This window comes from Oncorhynchus mykiss, chromosome 6 (genome assembly GCF_013265735.2).
Source record: "Oncorhynchus mykiss isolate Arlee chromosome 6, USDA_OmykA_1.1, whole genome shotgun sequence".
Classification (NCBI taxonomy): Eukaryota; Metazoa; Chordata; class Actinopteri; order Salmoniformes; family Salmonidae; genus Oncorhynchus; species Oncorhynchus mykiss.
Genome location: NC_048570.1, coordinates 71,496,268 through 71,520,437, shown reverse-complemented (window position 1 = coordinate 71,520,437; position 24,170 = coordinate 71,496,268). Strand labels below are relative to the sequence as shown.

The window sequence follows — 24,170 nt, the reverse complement described above, 5'->3', positions numbered from 1 at the left end:
GTTATGTGTGTAGGGGCGTAAAAAAGGCTTGCATTTCTTATTAATGCACGTTATTATGTGCCTGTCAGAGTGAGTGATGAGATTTCCTTGCCTTCGTCTCTGTCTCTGAACTCCACCTTTCTTTGGCTTTCTTCCTCCCTCCCTCTCTCTACTCTCACTCACTCTTCTCTCTCCTGACGGTTTCTCTCTCTACTCTCACTCACTCTTCTCTCTCCTGTCAGTTTCTCCCTCTACTCTCACTCACTCTTCTCTCTCCTGTCAGTTTCTCCCTCTACTCTCACTCACTCTTCTCTCTCCTGACGGTTTCTCTCTCTACTCTCACTCACTCTTCTCTCTCCTGGCGGATTCTCTCTCTACTACACACACTCTTCTCTCTCCTGTCAGTTTCTCTCTCTACTCTCACTCACTCTTCTCTCTCCTGGCGGATTCTCTCTCTACTACACACACTCTTCTCTCTCCTGTCAGTTTCTCTCTCTACTTTCACTCACTCTTCTCTCTCCTGTCAGTTTCTCCCTATACTCTCACTCACTCTTCTCTCTCCTGTCAGTTTCTCTCTCTACTATCACTCACTCTTCTCTCTCCTGTCAGTTTCTCCCTCTACTCTCACTCACTCTTCTCTCTCCTGTCAGTTTCTCTCTCTACTCTCACTCACTCTTCTCTCTCCTGACGGTTTCTCTCTCTACTACTCTCACTCACTCTTCTCTCTCCTGGCGGATTCTCTCTCTACTCTCACTCACTCTTCTCTCTCCTGTCGGTTTCTCTCTCTACTCTCACTCACTCTTCTCTCTCCTGGCGGATTCTCTATCTACTCTCACTCTTCTCTCTCCTGGCGGATTCTCTCTCTACTCTCACTCACTCTTCTCTCTCCTGTAGGTTTCTCTCTCTACTCTCACTCACTCTTCTCTCTCCTGTCGGATTCTCTCTCTACTCTCACTCACTCTTCTCTCTCCTGACGGTTTCTCTCTCTACTCTCACTCACTCTTCTCTCTCCTGGCGGATTCTCTCTCTACTCTCACTCACTCTTCTCTCTCCTGGCGGATTCTCTCTCTACTCTCACTCTTCTCTCTCCTGGCGGATTCTCTCTCTACTCTCACTCTTCTCTCTCCTGGCGGATTCTCTCTCTACTCTCAATCACTCTTCTCTCTCCTGGCGGATTCTCTCTCTACTCTCACTCACTCTTCTCTCTCCTGTCGGTTTCTCTCTCTACTCTCACTCACTCTTCTCTCTCCTGGCGGTTTCTCTCTCTACTATCACTCACTCTTCTCTCTCCTGTCGGATTCTCTCTCTACTCTCACTCACTCTTCTCTCTCCTGGCGGTTTCTCTCTCTACTACACACACTCTTCTCTCTCCTGGCAGATTTTCTCTCTACTGTCACTCACTCTTCTCTCTCCTGGCGGATTCTCTCTCTACTCTCACTCACTCTTCTCTCTCCTGGCGGTTTCTCTCTCTACTACACACACTCTTCTCTCTCCTGGCGGATTCTCTCTCTACTACACACCCTTTTCATTCCTTCCCCCCTCTCTCCTTTTCCTCTTCACTCTTTCTGCCTTTCTCAACCAGGGTGTAGTTGTTTTGTTCCCACAGCACACTAATCAGGCAGGCAGGCATCTTCCCCTACTTTACCTCTCAGCTATCTTATATCTATTAGGAGAAAGGAGGTGGGACAGAGAGTGGGGGACAGAGGAAGAGAAAGAGGGAGAGAGACAATACAAGAGGAAGAGTGATCAGTATAGAAGAGATGAATGGACAGAATGGAAAGAGAGAGGCAGCATGTGAGATGAGGAGAGAGATATAGTCACTTGTGGACGTTATGGAGTGGGGATGTGATACGAAGGTACGTCCAGTGGGGAAGCTTGTTTTTCACTGTAGAGCGATGACACCAGGCGAGGAGAGGTCCATAGTTGAAAAGGAAGTGTTTTTATGAAACTGGGAAGTTGAATTACTGGGTGATCACTCTTATTAAAGTTTTGTCAGTGAAGTGGGCTAGGTGCACCCCTAAACATCATGCTGACAGATTATTATTGAGAAGCTGTTGTATATCGCTGACACACACAGACAGACAGACAGACGGGGAGCTGCACAAAACAACCAACCTAGCCTGAACTCGCTGGCCATAAATCACAGTCCAGCGGGAGGTATCTCCCCAGAGATATCATCACCAGAGAAAGAAAATGGGTCTCTCCCCATATATTCCCCCTTTTCTATTACCATGACAACCCCATAAACAATGAACGTGACTGGCGCTGCCAGCCTGGGGGAGGGTCTGCCCACCTTACCCCAGCTACAATTGTATTTGTTCCATCAGAGAATGAGTGATTTCATTATTGATACGAGCAGAGGAATGTTTGTTTTTCATTTCAACGCTCTAAGCCTGCCTGTCTGCCTACCTGTCAAATAACCTGGTTAGCTCAGACACCTCTGGCAATAACTATTATGGAATAACAGACTGTGCATGTGTCTGGTGCCTGTGTGTGTGTTTGTGTGTGTTTACGTGTACGTGTGCATGTGCGTTTGTGTGAGTGTGTGTAATACAATGTAATACAACATGTGTAGATGTGTACTGTATGTATTACTGTGTATAGTGTCATCATCGCTCAGTTTGTCTGTGTGGAAAGTGATTAGTTCAGAGCATCGTCAGAGTTTTTGAGAGCTCCTCTAGTGCTGTGGCTAGAGAGGCTGTGGTATGACGGCCTCTCCTCCCTGATGGTTAGCTGTAATTGAGGAGTAGCTGCTGTCTCCTGGAGGCTGGAAACAGTGAGTGTGGTGGTTTGATCTGGCTCACCATGATTATGGGGGTCAAAAAGGAACAGACATTTGTCTGATTTCTGGATAACACTCCCTGTAGAATCTTTATATTTTTGTTAATTTATACAGAAAAAGTCATTCTTTTTTTCAGGTTCACCTGACATACAGTGTAGTACAGTTTTGACAGTCAGAACATGATAGTGTCAAAACCTATTTGAAATCTCCAGGAATATAATAACATGAACACAATGGCAGGAAGATTAAAAAGCCTTCCCAGAGAGAATGGCAGTCTAACTCTGCAGTTATTACATGTGAGATGAGTAGGAATGGTTCAATGAAATTGGTACAGCATGTGCTTTCCCAAAGGAACAAACTGTAAACAAATAGCTATGTTTATTTATCCCTCTCTCACCTGGCCACACATACGCACACACATGCACACACACACACTCCTACCCACCCTAACACCAGAGCGCTTTTGAGGCGATAACCATCGGCGGCTTGGAGCCAGGAAAGTGAGTCTGGCTTTAATAGCGTCTCATTGATAGAATTTAAATTGGATGTTAAATAAGCATTACTGTGCCTGATTTCCTGGCCGGCCCCAGAAAGTGGGCAGCTAGTGAGGCAGTTTGTGAGCGGCTCACTCAGGGAGAGATATCTGAAATTGGGGTGAGATTGAATTAAAGTGTGAACAATTAGAGATATGCTGGCGGTGTGTTTAGGAGCGCCTGGGGTGGGGTACCCCTGTCACCTCTGTACTTCTAGGTACACCACTCAGACGGGTTTCTTCATGTCCTGCTACTATCCCCTTCCAAACCCATACCTTGTTTATGGATGGGATCTGTTGTGTTTATGCTTTATTTTCTTCTCTACTTATTTCCCTCTAGCTCTCTCTCTCTCTCTCTCTCTCTCTCTTACTCTCTCTCTCTCTCTCTCTCTCTCTCTCTCTCTCTCTCTCTCTCTCTCCCTCTCTCTCGTCTCTTTCCTCTCTGTCTCTGTCTTGCTGTGTGCATTGGAGAGTAAAAATGGCTAAAAAAACAAAAGCAAGAGAGAGGGTGAGAAAAAGAGAGATGAAGAGAGTGTTGTGTAATGTTAATAGGGGTATATAGCTGTCACTCCGTCATTGTAGAGATACTGTCCCTTCTCTGTCCGGCCTGCCTGACACAGCCTGCTCAAACATAATCCCCCTGACACCCTGTTCTGGAGAGAGGCAGGAGAAACAGACAGGAGAGTGGTAGGTTTATTTATCATTTAAAAAAAACAGTTTTTGTGACATCTAATTGGTAGTTACAGTCTTGTCCCATCGCTGCAACTGCCATACGGACTCAGGAGAGGCAAAGGTCGAGAGCCATGCGTCCTCCGAAACACAGCCATGCCAAGCCGCACTGCTTCTTAACACACTACTCGCTTAATCTGTAAGCCAGCCACACTAATGTGTCAGAGGAAACACCATACAACTGGCTACCAAAGTCAAAATGCATGCTCCTGGCACACCACAAGGAGTCGCTAGAGCACTAAGTGACAAAGACATCCCGGCCGGCCAAACGCACCCCTAACCCGGACGACGCTGGGCAAAATGTGCCCCGCCCCATGGTTCTCCGGGTCGTGGCCGGCTGCAAAGCAGCCTGGGATCGAACCCGGGTCTGTAGTGACGCCTCTAGCACTGCGATGCAGTGCCTTTGACCCCTGTGCCACTCGGGAGGCTCTAGTGGTAGGAGGTTTGCTTGGGGAATAGGTTGGAATCCCATCAGAATTGAGAGATAATGTATTATTTCAAAGCAGCTCATCTGGAGTGTGTCCTTCAAGGACAAGGTGAAATTAATGATTTTGTCTTATTTGTCCTTGTCTTGTATCTCTCTTTAGTTGTGCCCTTTCTCCTCACTACCACAGCTTCCTGAGATTAGCATATAGTACATCTCTCTGTCTTTCTACCTTTCCTCTTTTACATCTACGTCCTCTCTCTCTCTCTCTCTCTTTCTCTCTCGCTCTCTCTCTCTCTTTCCCTCTCCCTCCTTCTCTCTTTCGCTCTCTCTCTCTCTCTCTCTCTCTTTATTTTTGTGACTGTGGGAGAGGACAGTGACAGCAGTGGGCTTGGCCCAGCTTGGACTCCTGCTCCATAAACAGTCCAGCTGGACATGATCCACCTGGACTAGACCCAGGACCCAGACAATCCAGAGCCTAGAACCTACACCCTTCTGCTACCCTCTGCCCACTATCACCATGGAAACCTGCAGCCTGTTGTGGGTAGCCAAGTCTGATGTAATGTACGGCACCTGAATGGAGTTTGTTTGTGACAGCTGTTGGGCCATGAAAGTAATTTGCTAGCGATCGTTTCTGGCCCGCACGCGGGCCCCCTTCTGGCCCTTGAATGGGTTTGTTTGTGTCTGATTTGCATGTCAAGGCCCCTCTAAGACCTGTGTCCACCCAGCACACTGTGGCTCTGCCCCCAGACAGCTCTATCAGAACAGTCTCTCTGCCAGGACCAGGAGCAGGACTTTAGCTCTGGGAAACTTAACTTTTGGCCTGTCACTCAGTCTTATCTCTGACATGTTGTAGTTCCTCTTGCCTGAGTGTGTGTACTTGCTCACTCTTGATCGTTTCTCAAAAGGGGAGCTTACGTTCAGACTTTTTTCTCTCCTTTTCCTCTTTCTCTGTAGGTTTTCAATCTAATTTCCAACCTCATCTCTCTCCTGCTAAATACACGTCTTCATGTTAATGAACACTTTCTGCTAGCAAATCCCTCCAGTCTGAGAGTCCCTGTGATTCAGCTCTCCTGTGTGTTCTAGTAGCTGATCTCAGACCTGTCTGGAAGCACAGGTACATGTTGCTGAATAACACAGACCAGCTCTAGCATCTGATCTCAGACCTGTCTGGAAACACATTAGAATGTTAATGAATAACACCGGACCTGCTTTATTAGCTGATCTCAGACCTGTCTGGAATCCTGTCTGGATAAAAATGTTGATAAATCACACAGAACCTGCTCTAGTAGCTGATCTCAGAACTGTTGGGAGACCTGTCTGGATGCACAAGATCACTTCCTCCCCAGGATTTATTCATTCAGACACTCAACCCGAGTTCAACATTACTCCAAATGCTCCCCGGTTACTCCCTGTGCTGAAATTAGTATTTAACTCTGTTCTCTTCTTTCTCTCCCTTTCTCCCTCATCTCCGGCTTCTTTCCTCCCTTATTACACCTGATATCCTGCCTTGTACTCCTCTCATCCTTTCTTGTCTTTTCTCCTCTGTTCATTCCCTCTCTCTTTCAACCCTCATCTCTACTTTACCCTCATCTTTTCACTTTTCATCTGCTTTCTCTTTCCAACCTTTCTATCTCCTTTTTCATAACCTGAAACTTCCTCTTCTCCTCCCACCCTCCTCCCCTCCTCATTCTTTCTCTGCAGGGCCAGCATTGTCCAGAAGAGGATCATCTACTTCCAGGATGAAGGCTCTCTCACCAAGAGGATGTGTGAGAAAGGTATGTCCTCCATTACTGAGACGCAGTAAAGGACACTACATGTCTTCCACTCCTCCTCCTCCTTCTCCCTTACTATATCTCAGCATCTCCTGTCTTACTCTCTCTTCCCTTACTGGGTCAGGATCTTTACACTTGTGCTGTATCTCCCAATCTCTGCATGACATTGGATAGAGAATTTACGGAGACTACTGAGACCCTCCCTCCCTCCCTCCCTCCCTCCCTCCCTCCCTCCCTCCCTCCCTCCCTCCCTCCCTCCCTCCCTCACCCATCCCTCCTCCCTCCCTCCTCCTCCCTACCCCCCCTCCCTCACCCCTGCCTCCTCCTCCCTCCCCCCTTCCCCCCCTCCTCTCTCCTTTCTCACCCTTCCTCCTCTCTCCCTCCCTCCCTTCTTCTATCTCTTCACCACATCATCATGTAAATAACCAGGCAAAATCAGGAGCCTATATTCATCCTCTCCTCTCCATCTGAGCTAACCACACAGTTGTGGAAGGAATTGGACATTTAAGACAACTGCACTTCTCATATTTCTCAACTCAGTGACCTTCTCATAGCAACTCTGTTGCATGTATTTATTTTCAAAAGACAGCTCAATATGAAAGCCTAATATATCTAATTTCCCCTTATTCTTTTGCTTCAAACCACAGTAAATAAGCCCATCTCCTCTCCTCTCCCCTCCTCTGTCCCCTACCTATAACAACCCTATACCTCTCTCTGCTGTCAAACTCTCTCTCCTCCTTTAACCCCCCCTCTCTCTCTCACTCTCACTCTCTTTCTCTTCTCAGAGTCATTGTATGGGGAGACCACAGAGAAGCCTTTGCTGGATTGCTGTGCCTGTGGAACAGCCAAGTACAGAGTCACCTTCCACGGCAACTGGTCAGAGAAGGTGCACCCCAAAGACTACCCTCGTAAGTACCCCATAACAACTTCCAAATTACCAAGGTACATACCCCATTTAATCCCTGAAAGATAACTTTAGTTAGTCCCCCATTTCACCCCAGGGCTACCCTAGTTGGTGCCTCCATTGCGTCAAAATAACCCCTTTACTAATAAAATTGCCCTACTGCTCAAGTACCCAGCATCACAGTCTTCCAAGGATACTACAACCTCCATGGCCACCCCAGGATACTCTCTCCCCAGGCACCTGTCTCATTCCTCCCCCAGCTTGGCCCTGGGCCTCGGTCTGTGGTGCTGCACTGTATAACCTTGAGCCTGACTCCCCAGCAGGCAGGCAGGGTGTGAAGTGAAATGGGGCTCTCCCCTCCTTCTAAGACACTCCTCTCTCTCTCACACACAGCCCAGATCAATATAATGATTAGCATGGAGTCCCACAGTGAGATAAACCTGCAGATCGAGCAACACCCTAATTTATTGGCTTAGGAGAGACAGGAGTGTGTGTGTCTTCCTGTGTGTCTTTCTGTTTTTGTGCATGTCTGTCTCTGTTACATTGTGTGTGTGTGTGTGTGTGTGTGTGTGTGTGTGTGTGTGTGTGTGTGTGTGTGTGTGTGTGTGTGTGTGTGTGTGTGTGTGTGTGTGTGTGTGTGTCTGTGTGTCTGTGTGTGTGTGTGTGTGTGTCTGTGTGTGTGTGTGTCTGTGTGTGTCTGTGTGTGTCTGTGTGTGTGTGTGTGTTCATGCATGCGTTTCCACTCTTTGTCTTTGGAAATCCATTATTGGTTTTGTGGTTTTTATAATTGAGTTCTCCTCACCACCACAAAGTCATAGCCAAGGTAACCATCCCTGGTTGTCATACAAACAGGAAATCCCCATCTACAACTTCCTCCCCAAGCATCATTAGTATCCGGTAATTATTTGTTAATGTGCCTGTGTTTTTTATATAACAACTGTCAATCAAACACAGATAGAACCATTGCTAAAAGAGGTTTTAGCAACCGTTTTCACACACTATCCACAGTCATGATGGTCTGTGAGTGTCTGCTTCTTCATTGCTAGCAGCAGGAGTGAGAGAGAGAGAAGAAAGAGAGAGGGAGAGAGAAGAAGATACAGCACAATGTCACGTCAGGCTGATATTTTTACAAGGCGTCCATTCGTCCTTCAAGCAGAGGAGAGGCACACGTGAAGGGCCGATGCCATACATTCTGATGTTGAAGGTTTCTCTAAAACAGGCTAGCAGGTTTTTTATTCTCCTCGCTCCCTCCATCGTCACATGCACAGCTTTATTTCCCTCTCTGTGTGACTATAGTTAAACAATAAGGTCCGAGGAGGTGTGGTATATGGCTAATAAGCACAACACAATGTGGAGTGCCTGGACACAGCCCACAACCCCTGAGGTGCCTTATTGCTATTATAAACTGGTTACCAATGTAATTAGAGCAGTAAAAATACATGTTTTGTCATACCCATGGTATACGGTCTGACATAGCATGGATGTCAGCCAATCAGCATTCAGGGCTCGAATAACCCAGTTTATAATATGTAATACACCGCTGAGAAGCCGCTAAGAAGCTATTCAACCATTATCTGCCAGCAGGTTTCCTGGTTATCTGAACCCATTCAGACAGACTCAGGAGAGAGACGGGTAGAGAGAGCCCAGCCAAGACAGCCATGACTGGTACTCAGGTGGCTAAGTGTACCAGAGAATTGCGCTGTGGTTTGGATGGATCTGATGTTACATCCAGGGATTCACAGCTCAAGTGTCATTTCATGTGTTCAGTGGATATGGGGTCTCAATAGTATTTCTACCAGACTCACACAAAGCTGAAAATGAGCAATATGAGCAGTCACGTCACTCAATTCAGCAAGACTGAGAGAAAGAGAAAGAGATGGAAGGAGTTTTGCAGAGAGTATGAAAATAGGCTGTGGAACATCAGAGTATATGACTGAGATTGGATACAGTTCTGACGGATATAGAGGGATTAACCTTACTGAGTTTGTGGTGACCGCTTCCCCTATTTGTGTGTGTGTGTGTGTGTGTGTGTGTGTGTGTGTGTGTGTGTGTGTGTGTGTGTGTGTGTGTGTGTGTGTGTGTGTGTGTGTACACCCCATCACGCCAGAGGAGTGTTATAAATTGCAAAAGGAAATGAGAAAGGAGGATTTGAGTGGTCAGATAGAGTGCCTAGCTTTGCTGAACAAAGACTTTCCGATAATGTGTGTGAGTTGCTCTGACGGAGAGAGGAGAGAGGGATGAGGAGGTGGGATATGAGTTTATTTTGTAGCAATAAAGAAGATAATTATCCACTCGGAGGTCTTTGACCTTGGGAAGTGAAGAGAGGACAATAGATTGCATCAGCAGACCGAAGTTTGACTTCATAGTTGGAAACTCAGTATGCTATTTCAAGTTTCAAGTTTTTAGTATTTCAATGTCAGGTGAAAAAGTACAGTGAAAGGCCTTTCTTGCAAGTTCTAAACTCAACAACGTAGTAATCAATAACAATGTAACACTAAAAATAAGATAAGGTAGAACAAAAACACATAAGAAATAAAAAATGCGAAATAAGAAGAACACTATATACAGGGTCAGTTCCAGTACCATATTTACAATGTGCAGGGATACTGGAGTGATTTAGGTAGATATGTATATAGATAAGGTGACCAGGCATCAGGATATATGATAAACAGAGTAGCAGCAGTGTATATGGTGATTGTATGTAAGTGGGTGTGCGTGCGTGCGTGTGTGTAGAGTCAGTATAAATGTATGTGCATATTATGTGTGTGTGAGCAAATGATAAAGTGAGCGTTTGTGTGTGTGTTGGAGTGTCAGTGTGTGTGAGTGTGTAGGGAGGGTGCTGTGAGGGTGCATAGAGAGAGTGCAAAAATAAGGGTCAACTCAGAGAGTCCGTAGCCATTTAGTTAGCTATTTAGTTAGCTATTTAGTTAGCTATTTAGTTAGCTATTTAGTTAGCTATTTAGCAGGCTTGGGGAAAGATGCTGTTCAGGAACCTGTTGGTGTCAGACTTGATGCACCGCCACTGCTTGCCGTGCGGAAGCAGAAATAACAGTTTATGGCTTGACTGGTAGGAGTCTTTAACAATTTTTCAGGCCTTCCTTTCACACCTCCTAATATAGAGGTCCTGTATGGCAGGGAGCTCGGCCCCAATGATGTACTGGGCTGTCCGCACCACCCACTGTAGCGCCATGCGCTCGAGGGTGGTGCTATTGCCATACCAAGCAGTGATGCAGTCAGTCAAGATGCTCTCAATGGTACAGCTGTATACGTTTTGGAGGATTTGAGGGCACATGCAAAACATTTTCAACCTCCTGAGATGTGTGTGGACCATTTTAAGTTCTTAGTAATGTGGACACCAGGGAACTTGAAGCTCTCAACCCCCAGATGTGATGTTTGCCTACCTTCGCCACCTCAGGTCAGCCCGTCATGAAGTCCAGGATCCACTTGCATGGGGAGGTGTTCAGTCCCAGGGTCCCAAGCTTGGTGACAAACTTGGAGGGGACAATGGTGTTGAATGCTGAGCTGTAGTCAATGAACAGCATTCACACATAGGTATTCCTCTTATCTAGGTGGGTGAGGGCAGTGGGGATTGCAATTGAGATTGCGTTGTCTATTGGTCTGTTGGGGCAGTATGTAATTTGAAGTGGGTCTAGGGTGTCTGGGATGGTGGAGTTAATGTGTGCCATAACCAGTCTCTTAAAGCACCTCATGATTACAAATGTGAGTGCTACAGGGTGGTAGACATTGTGGCTTGAAGCCTTAGAGTTCTTGTGAACAGGAATGATGGTGGTCATCTTAAAACATGTGGGGATTACAGACTGGGACAAGGAGAGGTTGAAAATTACCCTGAATATGCCTGCCAGCTGTTCTTCACATGCTCTTAGAACATGCCATGGAATACCGTCAGGCTCCGTGGCCTTGCGGGTGTTGAGCTGATTAAAGACCTTACTCACATTGGCCTCGGAGAGCAATAGTGGTGTCACTCACACCCGGCACAATATTGTTATTGACAAAGCCTGCATAAAATGCATGGAGTTTGTCTGGTAGAGAGGCATTGTTTCGCAGATCACGGTTGGGTCTTCCTTTGTAATCCGTAATGGACTGTAGCCCCTGCCACATGCGGCGGGCATCGGAGCCTGTATAATATGATTTCACCTTATTCCTATATTGTCCTTTTGATCGTTTGATTACGCTGCGGAGATCATAGTGGGATTTCTCATCTCTTTGTTCCGGCTCTCAGCTGTAGCCTCAGGGTTGTCTGCGATATGTATTTATATTTATTGAACCTTTATTTAACTAGTTAAGACAGTTAAGAACACATTCTTATTTACAATGACGGCCTACCCCGGCCAAACTCTAACCCGGACGACACTGGGCCAATTGTGCACCTCCCTATGGGACTCCCAATCATGGCTGGTTGTGATACAGCCTGGAATCGAACCAGGGTCTGTAGTGACGCCTCTAGCACTGAGACGCAGTGCCTTAGAACGCTGCGTCACTCGGGAGCGATAGCCCTGTGTGCGGTAGCCCTGACCTCTAGTTTAGCGCCAACCTCAGTGTTAATCCAGGGCTTTTGATTGGGGAAGCATCGAACCTTCAGTGTGGGGACAAAGTCGCAAATGCATTTCCTAATGAAGCTGGTGACGGAGGTAGTTAGCTCGTTTATTTTTATCGGCGGAGTCTCGAAACATATTCCAGTCAGCGCTAGCAAAGCAGTCCTGTAGCATAGTATCTGATTCTGGTTACCATTTCTCAACGGGTACTTCGTGTTTGAGCTTCTGCTTGTAAACAGGAAGCAGGTGTACGGAGTCGTGATCTGATTTGCCGAATGGCAGATGAGACAGGGCCTTGTATGCTTGCTTGTGGGTAGAATAACAGTGGTCTAGGACTTTATCGCCTCTAGTGGCGAAGGAGACTCGTCTTAATGACACAGAGTTAAAACTGCCGTTAACCAGAAAAGCAGCCTCCTGATATACGTTTTCCTACTTGTTTATAGCCTTGAACAGCTCATCATTGTGTCTCTCTGAACATTGCAATAGACTGTATGGGCCAATTGCAACCATCGAAAGCCACCAGATTATTGCCATCTGATCTCTCGTTAAACCATCAATACACACTAAAGTCACCCACACAACTGATCTCAATTGCAACCCACATTGGCCATCGATTTACAACTCCCTAACGTAGATGTCAAGATTATCAGACTATTTCACCCTCTGGTTGGTATTGTCATCAGAACAACTTAGTCCTACTTCATGATCAGACTAAGGGCGATTTATCTATTTGACAATAATTCTGTACAACCAAAATAAAACATTTTGTCGTTTACCACTGCAAATCTACTGTCTTCTGTTTACCGACATGAATGAAAACTAATGTTGATGGTCTAGCCTACAATTTTTGTACTCAAATAAGTATTTTTTTACATTCATCAGCCTTACGGTTTTCCGATGCTACTGGTCAGTATTTCATTGGGGGCAGAAGTAGAGAATCTAGACCAGCTGTCTGGTATCATAATCTCTTGACACGGTAACAAGAGATCAACTGATCTGATGGTTTATCCTTGTGGGTTTTTCATTGCAATTAAGCTTAGTTTAACCACGCAGGTGCACGTAATCTCCCTTTCGTTAGTAGTGTTTAAAAAATTCCAGTGGTAACCTTCAGTAGCATGTTAAGTTCTACTTGTTCATTGCAATCGAGCGTAAATGTCTACAGAGATTTACTGAGAGTAAGGTACTGAGCCTCTGATGTAAAAAAAACTGTAAAATAGTACTATAATTACTGTCACGATCTGACATGTACATTACTTCTATATGAATCATTATCTGTCATTTTCAAAGTGTATAATAAATAGAACATTCCGTAACCTTACATTCATCTTATCTTAATTACATTTGTTCACTTTTTATACACATACCTTTTACCAATATATACTATGCGTTGCAGAATGGGAATAGGTGCAAACCTTTCACTGGCACAAATGTTTGGCCAGCCTGCCTCCTGAATAGTACGAGATTATGATAATTCTGGTGTTGTTTTGTTTCTTAACCTCACCAGGGCGTGCTAACCACTGGTCGGCCATCATCGGAGCGTCCCACTCTAAGAACTACGTGCTGTGGGAGTATGGTGGCTACGCCAGCGAGGGCATCAAGAAGGTGGCCGAGCTGGGATCACCTGTCTCCATGGAGGAAGAGATCAGGCAGAAGGTAAGACTTGGCACGGCCGTATGTACGTACACCTGCTATTAATATTGCAGCACATTTGAGGGTCCAGCAATTGACAAGCCAACACCTTATCCGTTACGCCAAGAGATCTGTATCCCTTGCTGATGTTCTGGGTGTTGGGTTAAGGTCGCTACAATATGTCACTTTTTATCTGACCAAGATGATCGGCTCACTCTCCGGTTATGCTTCACTGCATCCTCACATGGAGTCCAGACTAGCATTGTATTCTAAGTGGGAATGCAATGTTGTTCAAATGTGGTTGAATGCTTGAGAATCCATTATAAACATGTTGTTAGTGCTATTGCTACTGCAGTGGAGGATCTATGAGTCTTGTATGTATGGCAAGGATGGCAAGCCCATAAAAATGATTTAAATCACCATCCCCATTCAAGTCATTGTTCAACTTGCCATAGTTTGAGGGTCTTTTCCCATTCTGGGCCCATATGGGCCAGCCAATGGCTGTACTCTCTGGATAATCCAGGTGGCTGTGGTATCAGTACAGTTAGTAATGGAGTTTACATATCTCAGTGGGCGTTCTGATCGATCCGTGAGCTACAGAGTACTTTAATTAATTACATACAGTAAGTCTCTCAACCTGCCCCTTTATGTGGTTTTATACATGGTGGACACTTGAGTTATCTACGTCCTTTGGATATTCAAAGTAGATAGTGCCTACTTGGTATTTACAGTATAAAGCCATGGAATTGGAACATGGAATCTTTTCCAAAGTGTGTTTAAGCATTCAATACTTTTTGCATAATGATTTCCACAAGCCATGACCTAAATAAGACACAAACATCTGTACTATAAGTATCAATGCAAATGTTGGTTAATGGTCTGCTTAATGGCATGTGTCCCTTTCAACTGGGTATGACCTCAAATCCTATGAAGTTCACATTCATGCAAGGTTAATTGGTCATGTTGGTAGGTACGAGAGCACCTCTCTTGTTCAATAAATATTAAATAAGAAATATTGTTTAGCAGTTTTACCTCTAGTAAAAATCTTCCTCTGTTTCAGTTTCTCACCGTATTTCAATGCCTGTGCATGTCTTTCACACTCTCTCCCACTCCCTCTGTTACTTGTCAGTTTTCCATCTCTCTCTCCCACTCTCTTCTCCCTCTCCTTCTCCTCTTTCTGTACAATCTCTCTCTCTCTCTCTCTCTCTCTCTCTCTCTCTCTCTCTCTCTCTCTCTCTCTCTCTCTCTCTCTCTCTCTCTCTCTCTCTCTCTCTCTGTCATTCTTTAAATAGCCTGTGCTAGTGTGTAGCAGATGGGCCCATAGAGTGTATTATTGTAGGGTAATATTGAAGACCTGGAGTCACGGCACATAATGAGAGCACACTGTGAGAGCTGGGCTCTGTGCGTCATCACCGCCACCTATCCACAAGGCTGTATTATCCACAATACTGTCTGCTATGGTATCTGAATTAGTCCTCCTGGACCTTCTCCAAATGATTAGAGCAAATATAGGATTTATGGAGAGACGGCCGCAAAGCAAGGTTGGCGTCAGTTTTAACTCTACAGTGCAGAGTAGTTACAGTACTGTTGAGTGATACGAGAATTGATGACATACAAATGGGTGATAGTTCTTTTCACCTACTTGTGTCAGCTATTACAGTAGGCATACATTTATATTCTAGGTAGCTCTCCGTAGCATATTCTCCCAGTGGTGGATGGTAAACGATGCAATCCCCCCACCAACTGAACAGAACTCAATTTAAACCAGGTAGAAAGCAACAGGATCAGACTATTACCTTCTCCTGGGGGAGATGTGAAAATCTTACATATGGAATATTGCACAGTACTCTACATGGCAGAGGAGAGAGAGAGACAATTTCTGTAGCCTGTGGTTTTCAGTGGAGATTGCTGGGGAAAGTACACGCGATTGGCTGTCTCCAGATCCCATGGTGATAATGGCTGCCACTTAAGCCTTGTTCACACTGCAGGCCTTAATGCAACGCTTTAAGACATGCGCTTACCAGCTGGCAAGTGTCTTCACTGACATTTTCAACCTCTCCCTGACTCAGTCTGTAATATCTATGTTTAAAGCAGACCACCATAGTCCATGTGCCCAAAAATGCCAAGTTAACATGTCTGTAATACCTATGTTTAAAGTAGACCACCATAGTTCCTGTGCCCAAGAATGTCAAGGTAACCTGTCTAAATGACTATAGCATTCACATCTGTAGCCATGAAGTTATTTGAAAGGCTGGTCATGGCTCACATCAACACAATCTTCCCAGACTTCCTGGACCCACTATAATTAGCATACCGCCCCAAAAGATCCACAGATGGCGCAATCTCTATTGCACTCCACACTGCCCGTTCTCACCTGGACAACACCTACGTGATAATGCTGTTCATTGACTACAGCTCAGCATCCCGGAGTTGCCTTCCCACTGTTGATGTTGAGACTGGTGTTTTGCGGGTACTATTTAAATGAAGCCACCGTTTGAGGACTTGTGAGGCGTCTGTTTCTCAAACTAGACACTCTAATGTACGTGTCCTCTTGCTCAGTTGTGCACCAGGGCCTCCACTCCTCTTTCTATTCTGGTTAGGGCCAGTGTGCTCTGTTCTGTGAAGGGAGTCGTACACAACATTGTACGAGATCTTCAGTTTCTTGGCAATTTCTCACATGGAATAGCCTTCATTTCTCAGAACAAGAATAGACTGAGTTTTCTGAGTTTCAGAAGAAATGTCTTTGTTTCTGGCCATCTTGAGCCTGTAATTAAACCCACAAATGCTGATGCTCCAGATACTCAACTAGTCTTAAGAAGGCCAGTTTTATTGCTTCTTTAATTAGCACAACAGTTTTCAGCTGTGCTAACATAATTGCAAAAGGGATTTCTAATGATCACTTAGCCTTATAAAATGATAAACTTGGATTAGCGAACACAACGTGCCATTGGAACACAGGAGTGATGGTTGCTGATAATGGGCCTCTGTACGCCTATGTAGATATTCCATTTAAAAAATCAGGCGTTTCCAGCTACAATAGCCATTTACAAAATTAATTTAACAATGTATACACTGTATTTCTGATCAATTTTAAGTTATTTTATTGGACAACATTTCTAAGTGATCTCAAACTTTTGAACGGTAGTGTACACTCACACACTCACATACATATTGACACCACACACACACACACACACACACACACACACAGACACACAGACACACAGACACACACACACACACACACACACACACACACACACACACAGATAGACAAACGTCTACATTCTTTCACACTCTTCACATACTGTACGCTGCTGCTACTCTGTTTAATATCTATCCTGATTGCCTAGTCACTTTTACCCCCGCGTGCATACATGTACTTTACATATTACCTCAATTACCTCAACTAACCCGTACTCCTGCACATTGACTCAGTACTGGTACTCCTTGTATATAGCCTCATTATGGTTATTTTATTGTCCTACTACACTGAAGAAAACAAAAACATGCAGCAATATCAATGATTTTACTGATTTATAGTTTTTTTTATAGTGTGTGTGTGTGTGTGTGTGTGTGTGTGTGTGTGTGTGTGTGTGTGTGTGTGTGTGTGTGTGTGTATGCGCTGTGGAGGAGATGAGCCTGTAGTCACACACAACCTCTCGTTATCTCAGAGGGTGTACAGGGCACTAGCTGGTGCACTCCATACAGTATATGCTGTGTTAAGTAGGAGTTGACGGCTCCATTGCCCCGGGCTGCTTTGCTATCGCCTGCATTCACTGTGTTCACCCTTTTAATATTTCTCAGAGAACACACACAGTCTCTCCTTGTCCTTGAGGAAAAGTTAGCCTCTGGGGTGAAGGAGCCGCTCTGTTTTTGAGCAGCGGAGCAAGAAAGCACTCTTTGGTATAAATGCTGACACAAACAAAAAGGCGCTTTGCTTTGTGACAGGTGTGGTGTCGGGGCTAGCAACGTAGCAATGAAGGCAGTTATAAATTGATATTCATAGAAAGCAGAAATTGATATTCATAGGCAGGCTCGACGCGAGCCAAGGGGTGCACTGATCTCAATGTTCATACAAAGTTTCATTTGCCAAGCCAAGCAGGCGTTGAGTATGCACGCTCACATACTGTACACACACAAAACCCATTCACAAACACACACGCACATGGATGCACGCATGCACACACACACACACACACACACACACACACACACACACACGCTTTATTTTTTTATGCGAGTTTGTCTTCCTTTTACTGCCGGGACCAAGATGTACTGTGCCATCTGCCTAGCTGTGTCTCCCCGTTGGGTTCCTTTTGATTTACGGCGTGTGTTCTTTACCCACGCTGCCTCTATCCTGGGGACTGAACAACAACTTTCCAGTCTTCATACAAAAGTGAAACCCATATCGATTGGCCCTTTCTCTGTATGAAACCAATTGGAAACACTCCACACTTGACACTCAACAAAACAACTCTGTATCCATACAAAAGGGAACCACGTATCGATTGGCCTTCTCTCTGTATGAACCAATAGGAAACTCGTATCAGTCATACATCGTGCATTACATACACAGAATGTTCTTTGTGTTTTCACTTCATTACAGCGTCTGTGTTGAAAAGAGGGGTGAAGATACATGCATGATGGATTCAGTTTGTCCATCCCACACAGCCTGCATGTTTTCAAAGCGAGCCAGCCGTATGCTTCTGCCTGCCGCACTCGTTACAATCTCTCCCATGTGACTCGCTGGTAATGAAAATATGATTGAATGTAAGAGCCCTCACCCACATTCTCTCAGTACTCCTGCTCTGCTTGAGTCAGACATGACACAGGGTTTGAGTCAGACATGACATAGGACCACTTAATCACATTTAAATGATATGTTAGAAAAATTCCAAGGGTCACCATTGTTGCTCTAATAAGAATGATTGTATTTTAGTGGACGGATGAAGGTGGGAAAGGGTAATGTGTGAGGAGGTTTGTTGAATAGATGTCTTGACAGACCACAGACCCAGAATACATCTGTAATGGTGTGTGTGTGCGCGCGCGTGTGTGTGTGTGTGTGTGTGTGTGTGTGTGCTTGCCTGTGTGCATCTGTCCACATGATCTGTTCCTGCTTGTGTTCTTAATGTACCGAATGAGAACATTTCCTTCCTCTTTAGTCCCCACGCCATATGTGACTTTACGTTTCATTAGCCAAATGCAAATCTGATTTACAGGAAACTTGGTATGATGTAGTGTAACTGAAGGCATTGCTGCCCTCTCCCCCCTCCACACACACATACACTGAGGTGATTTGTGTATGCGGTCAGCCATTACAAAGGCACTAATGACAGTCTGATAAAAATACTCTCCCTCCACAGGTGAGTGGTGGAAACGTGGCGAAGGGACTATGATTTCTCTCGAGCGCATTGTGAAATCTGCCATTTCCTCGAACAGTATGGGTGCGTTTTGTTACTGCACAGTAGCTTACAGATGCCCACAGACTGCAGAACTATGTGAAACCACAGAGCAGACAGCTACAGATGCCACAGGCTGGACCAATGAGGGATGGCACAACATGAGTTGGAGGAGATAGAGGAGATGTTCTGGTACTGTTCTGGTGAAGTTTTCTAGGAGTATGATTGGCCTGGGAAAATTAGTAAGTCACAGATCCTACTAATGTGTCCCTATTCTCTTCAGCTGTTCATCATGCTAGAGCATCAATCAGCCTGCATAATTATAACTGAATTGGAGCCTCAACTAAAGAGACTAGCTACCACCTGCGTGTGGGAGAGGATCAGGATATTTGAGCTGGAAGACATACAGGTGAGAGCAAGTGAGTGGGAGAAAGCAGGTCAGTTTGAGACAGCAGGTCAGTTGGAGAGAGCAGGTCAGTTTGAGACAGCAGGTCAGTTTGAGAGAGCAGGTCAGTTGGAGAAAGCAGGTCAGTTGGAGAGAGCAGGTCAGTTGGAGAGAGCAGGTCAGTTTGAGACAGCAGGTCAGTTTGAGACAGCAGGTCAGTTTGAGAGAGCAGGTCAGTTGGAGAAAGCAGGTCAGTTGGAGAAAGCAGGTCAGTTTGAGAGAGCATGTCAGTTGGAGAGAGCAGGTCAGTTGGAGAAAGCAGGTCAGTTGGAGAGAGCAGGTCAGTTGGAGAGAGCAGGTCAGTTTGAGACAGCAGGTCAGTTTGAGAGAGCATGTGAGTGGGAGAGGAAGTTCATTTTTTAAAGTATTATCTTTAATAAGAGATTATACTCACAAGCTTCTACTCTCCCTGCCATGAAATATATTAGGTGTGTGTGTGTGTCTGTTTTTGTGTGTTTGTGTGTGTGTGTGTGTGTGTGTGTGTCTGTGTGTGTGTGTTTCTGTGTGTGTGCGCGTACGCAGTGTTTTTCGTAAGTACATGGAGTAGCCAGCCAAACAGAAACATTTGCCAGTCAGGGAGTTCCAGCATGCAGAAAACAATGCAGAATGAGCTCTGTTTTGGTGTCCACTGGTACATTCTTATGCTTTAATTCCATCCATAATATACTGCTAAATTATTGAATACTTTAACGACTTTACCACCCAGATTCGTAAAATGAGTCGTGGGATTGCAATTACATGACTATGCAATTAAAGTTACTGAAGAATGAATTCAGTGACTAGTTGTTTTGGATATTGTCTAGGCCCATATAATCAGAACTATTTTCTAAGCAAGATAACCTTTTATAACATTAAACATAGAAAACAAAACATAGAATGCCCACCGCAAATCACACCTTGACCTAACTAAGGGCGTGACAGTACCGTTGCGGGCCCCAGACTGGGGACCCTCGTAGCGGGCCCCGGACTGGGGACCTTCGTTACTGGCCCCGGACTGGGCACCCTCGTTGCAGGCGCCGGACTGGGTACCCTCGCTGCGGGCCCCGGACTGGGCACCCTCGCTGCGGGCCCCGGACTGGGCACCCTCGTTGGAGGCTTCGTGCCATGACTCCTCACTGAAGGCTTCGTGCCATGTATCATCACTGGAGGCTTCTTGCCATGGATCATCACTGGAGGCTTCGTGCCATGGATCATCATTGGAGGCTTCTTGCCATGGATCATCACTGGAGGCTTCGTGCCATGGATCATCACTGGAGGCTTCTTGCCATGGATCATCACTGGAGGCTTCGTGCCATGGATCATCACTAGAGGCTTCGTGCCATGGATCATTACTGGAGGCATCTTGCCATGGATCATCACTGGAGGCATCTTGCCATGGATCATCACTGGAGGCATCTTGCCATGGATCATCACTGGAGGCTTCGTGCCATGGATCATCACTGGACTGGAGAGACACACGAGGCCTGTCTCTGGGAGCAGGCACAGGACTCACCAGGCTGGGAAGACATACAGGAGGCCTGGTTCTAGGAGCAGGCATAGGATACACTGGGCCGTGGAGGCGCACTGGAGGTCTCGAGCATAGAGTCTGCACAACCCGTCCTGTCTGGATGGTTACTTTGACCCGGCACGTGTGGGGTGCAGGCACGGGACGCACTGGGCTGTGCAGACGCACCGGAGACACAGTGCGCTGAGCCGGATATCCTGGGCCGTAGAGACGTACTGGCGGCCAGATGCGCTGAGCCGGCAACCTCCGACCTGGATGGATGCCCACTATAGTCCGTCCAATTCGGGGAGCTGGAAGGTAGCGCACCAGGCTGTGAACGCGCACTAGAGACCAGTACGACGCTCGCCCCGGTAAGCACGGGGAGTTGGCTCAGGTCTATAACCTGACTCCACCAATCTCCCTGTGTGCCTCCTCCCAAATGTTTTGGGGGGCTGCCTCTCGGGCTTCCTTGCTAGCCGTGTTCCCTCGTAACGATGGGCCCCTTTACCAGCTGCCTTCGCCTTCCAGGCTGCTTCCACCTGTTCCCATGGAAGGCGATCCCTTCCGGCCAGGATCTCCTCCCATGTCCAGGATCCATTGCCGTCCAGGATGTCATCCCATGTCCAGTCTTCCTTTTTACCACGCTCTTTGGTCCTTTTGTGGTGGGTAGTTCTGTCACGGGCGTCGTAAGAAGTTGACCAAGGTGCAGCATTGTTAGCGTACATATTCCTTTTATTTAAGATAAATGTCGCCAAGAAAACGACCATGAAGCTTAACCTCTAGCGACGAGCAATCCCGTATCCGGGAGCGTAATCATAGCCTCAAGCTCATTACCATAATGTAACGTTTCCTATTCATGAAAATCGCAAATGAAATGAAATAAATATATTGAAACACAAGCTTAGCCTTTTGTTAACAACACTGTCATCATGTCAGATTTTCAAAATATGCTTTTCAACCAAAGCTACACAAGCATTTGTGTAAGAGTATTGATAGCCTAGCATAGCATTAAGCCTAGCATTCAGCAGGCAACATTTTCACAAAAACAAGAAAAGCATTCAAATAAAATAATTTACCTTTGAAGAACTTCAGATGTTTTCAATGACGAGACTCTTAGTTAGATAGCAAATGTTCATTTTTTCCCAAAATATTATTTGTGTAGACGAAATAGCTCCGTTTTGTTCATCACGTTTGGCTAAGAAAAATACCGGAAAATGCAGTCACTTACAACGCCAAACTTTTTTCCAAATTAGCTCCATATTATCGACAGAAACATGGCAAAGGTTGTTCAGAATCAATCCTCAAGGTGTTTTTCACATATCTATTCGATAATCTATCAGTTGTGGCAGCTGGCTTCTCATCAGAAACAAACGAAAAAATACTGCAGTTGGAGATTACGCAATAATTGCAACGGAGGACACCAAGCGACCACCTGGTAGATGTAGTCTCTTATGGTCAATCTTCCAATTATATGCCTACAAATACGTCACAATGCTGTAGACACCTTGGGGAAAACATGGAAAACGTAAGCTGACTCCTAGCTCCTTCACAGCCATATAAGGAGTCATTGCCATGAGGCGGTTTAAAAAAATGCGGCACTTCCTGATTGGATTTTAATCTGGGTTTCGCCTGTAACATCAGTTCTGTGGCACTCACAGACAATATCTTTGCAGTTTTGGAAACGTCAGAGTTTTTTCTTTCCAAAGCTGTCAATTATATGCATAGTTGAGCATCTTTTCGTGACAAAATATCTTGTTTAAAACGGGAACGTTTTTCATCCAAAAATTAAAAGAGCGCCCCCTATATCGAAGAAGTTAACAGGGCAATGATGCCTCTAACAAAGTTAACTACCCACACTGAAAGGAGGGAAAAAGGGCTTCCTAAGTATGATTCCCAATCAGAGACAACGATAGACAGCTGTCCCTGATTGAGAACCATACCCGGCCAAAACATTGAAATAAAGAAACATAGAAAACAAAACAGAGAATGCCCAGTGATGGTCCACCTAACCAAATAGAGAAATTAAATGGCTCTCTAAGGTCAGGGCGTGACAACAAAGTCAGGCGACCATGAATAGACCTACAGATATGATTGAAGAATGAAGCAGGTGTTAAACATGGGCTTTGCTACACAGAAAGCAGCAGTTGACTACTCCATTGTCAACACTAATCAAATCAGTGGTTCTATATCGATATCCTTAATATTACCATGTAGCCTAAGTATCATGACATTAGATTTTATAACCTTCAATTAGTTTTATTTTATTATATTTTTGACCAGAATGAGGCTTTTTCTCCACTACCTATTGTTCCTGCAGTGAGGATTCAGCATCTTCATTGAATATTTTCATAATTTATCTGCAGAAGTAGTCTACCAGTATGCTAATTAGGGAGCCAAATGAACTGCTCTCACCGATGCGATTCTACTAAGCTGACATATGGAATTGTTTTAATATGGTCATACCATTGATCATTTTGCGATTTAATTTTGAATTTTAGGACCCCTTTATGTATATTAAAACATGCATTTGGCCTTTACTATTATAGCCCATTAAAACACATTGAATAATACATTCATAAATGGCAAAAAAGACAGTTACAAAATGTATCATAAGGAATAATGTTTTGAAGTGTATGTCCTATATTTAACTCTCTTTTTTGATGGGCACAAAACTACTTCCATACTTCCCAAAAATGTTTTCAGAATCTTCAGATGAGCCCCGTGACACTTGTGGGGGTCATAGAACAAAATGGAGAACATCATAGTGGGGTCATATTAGTTTGTAGCCCAGACAGTTTTGACGCTACAGCCGTTTTTGCGAGAATTCACATTTTTGGGATGTCTTTGCCACTTTCCAGCTCAGATGCGGAAGGCGTCAATCAACTCTAGGGGTTTTTAATGTCATAATAGACTCTGAAAGCTTTACTCTCTGTGAAGCAAAAGTACAGGCGAGTGTGTACATCAATTAGCCTGCTTAATTATAACTGCGAGACTAAATAAATTGGAGCCTCAATTAAAGAGACTAGCTACCACCTGTGTGTGGGAGAGGATCAGGATATTTGGAATGGAAGACATGCAGGTGAGAGTATGCGAGTGGGAGAGAACAGGTCAGATTGAGACAGCAGGTGAGTGGGAGAGGTTTATATTTGGAAGTATATTTGGTGAGTGCGTGTAGACTCAGAAGTAGAGTTGCAACGGGAGGCTATGTTACTGGAAACGTTCAATGTTTGCCTGTAAACTATTGAAATTTGGTAACTTTCAAGGATTTTATGTAATTTATCACAAGACGTCTAGTGGCCCTTTTGGGTACTTCAGATTATCACAGGTGTCTGTAATTATCTCTGGCCCTCTCCGTGGCCTAATCACATGTAAAATATATAAAATAATCATATAAGGTTTTAAAAAAAAAAAAAAAAACGCTCTCCAAAGGGTGGTGTGGTCTGCCCAACGCATCACCGGGGGCACATTGACTGTCCTCCAGGACACCTACAGCACCCAATGTCACAGGAAGACCAAAAAGCTCATCAAGGACA

At 45.1% G+C, this 24,170-nt stretch overlaps 1 protein-coding gene across 4 annotated transcripts in view; it reads left to right on the top strand.

Annotated features, from left to right (window-relative positions):
• Positions 1-24,170, top strand: part of LOC110526494 (spondin-1) — a 120,622-nt gene that overhangs the window by 14,626 nt on the left and 81,826 nt on the right. For all 4 annotated transcript variants that reach the window (XM_036980879.1, XM_036980878.1, XM_036980881.1 and 1 more), the window contains exons 4-6: positions 6,151-6,224; positions 7,007-7,129; positions 13,183-13,331. In XM_036980879.1, the coding sequence (XP_036836774.1) occupies positions 6,151-6,224; positions 7,007-7,129; positions 13,183-13,331 (346 nt within the window). The remainder of the gene's footprint in view (positions 1-6,150; positions 6,225-7,006; positions 7,130-13,182; positions 13,332-24,170) is intronic.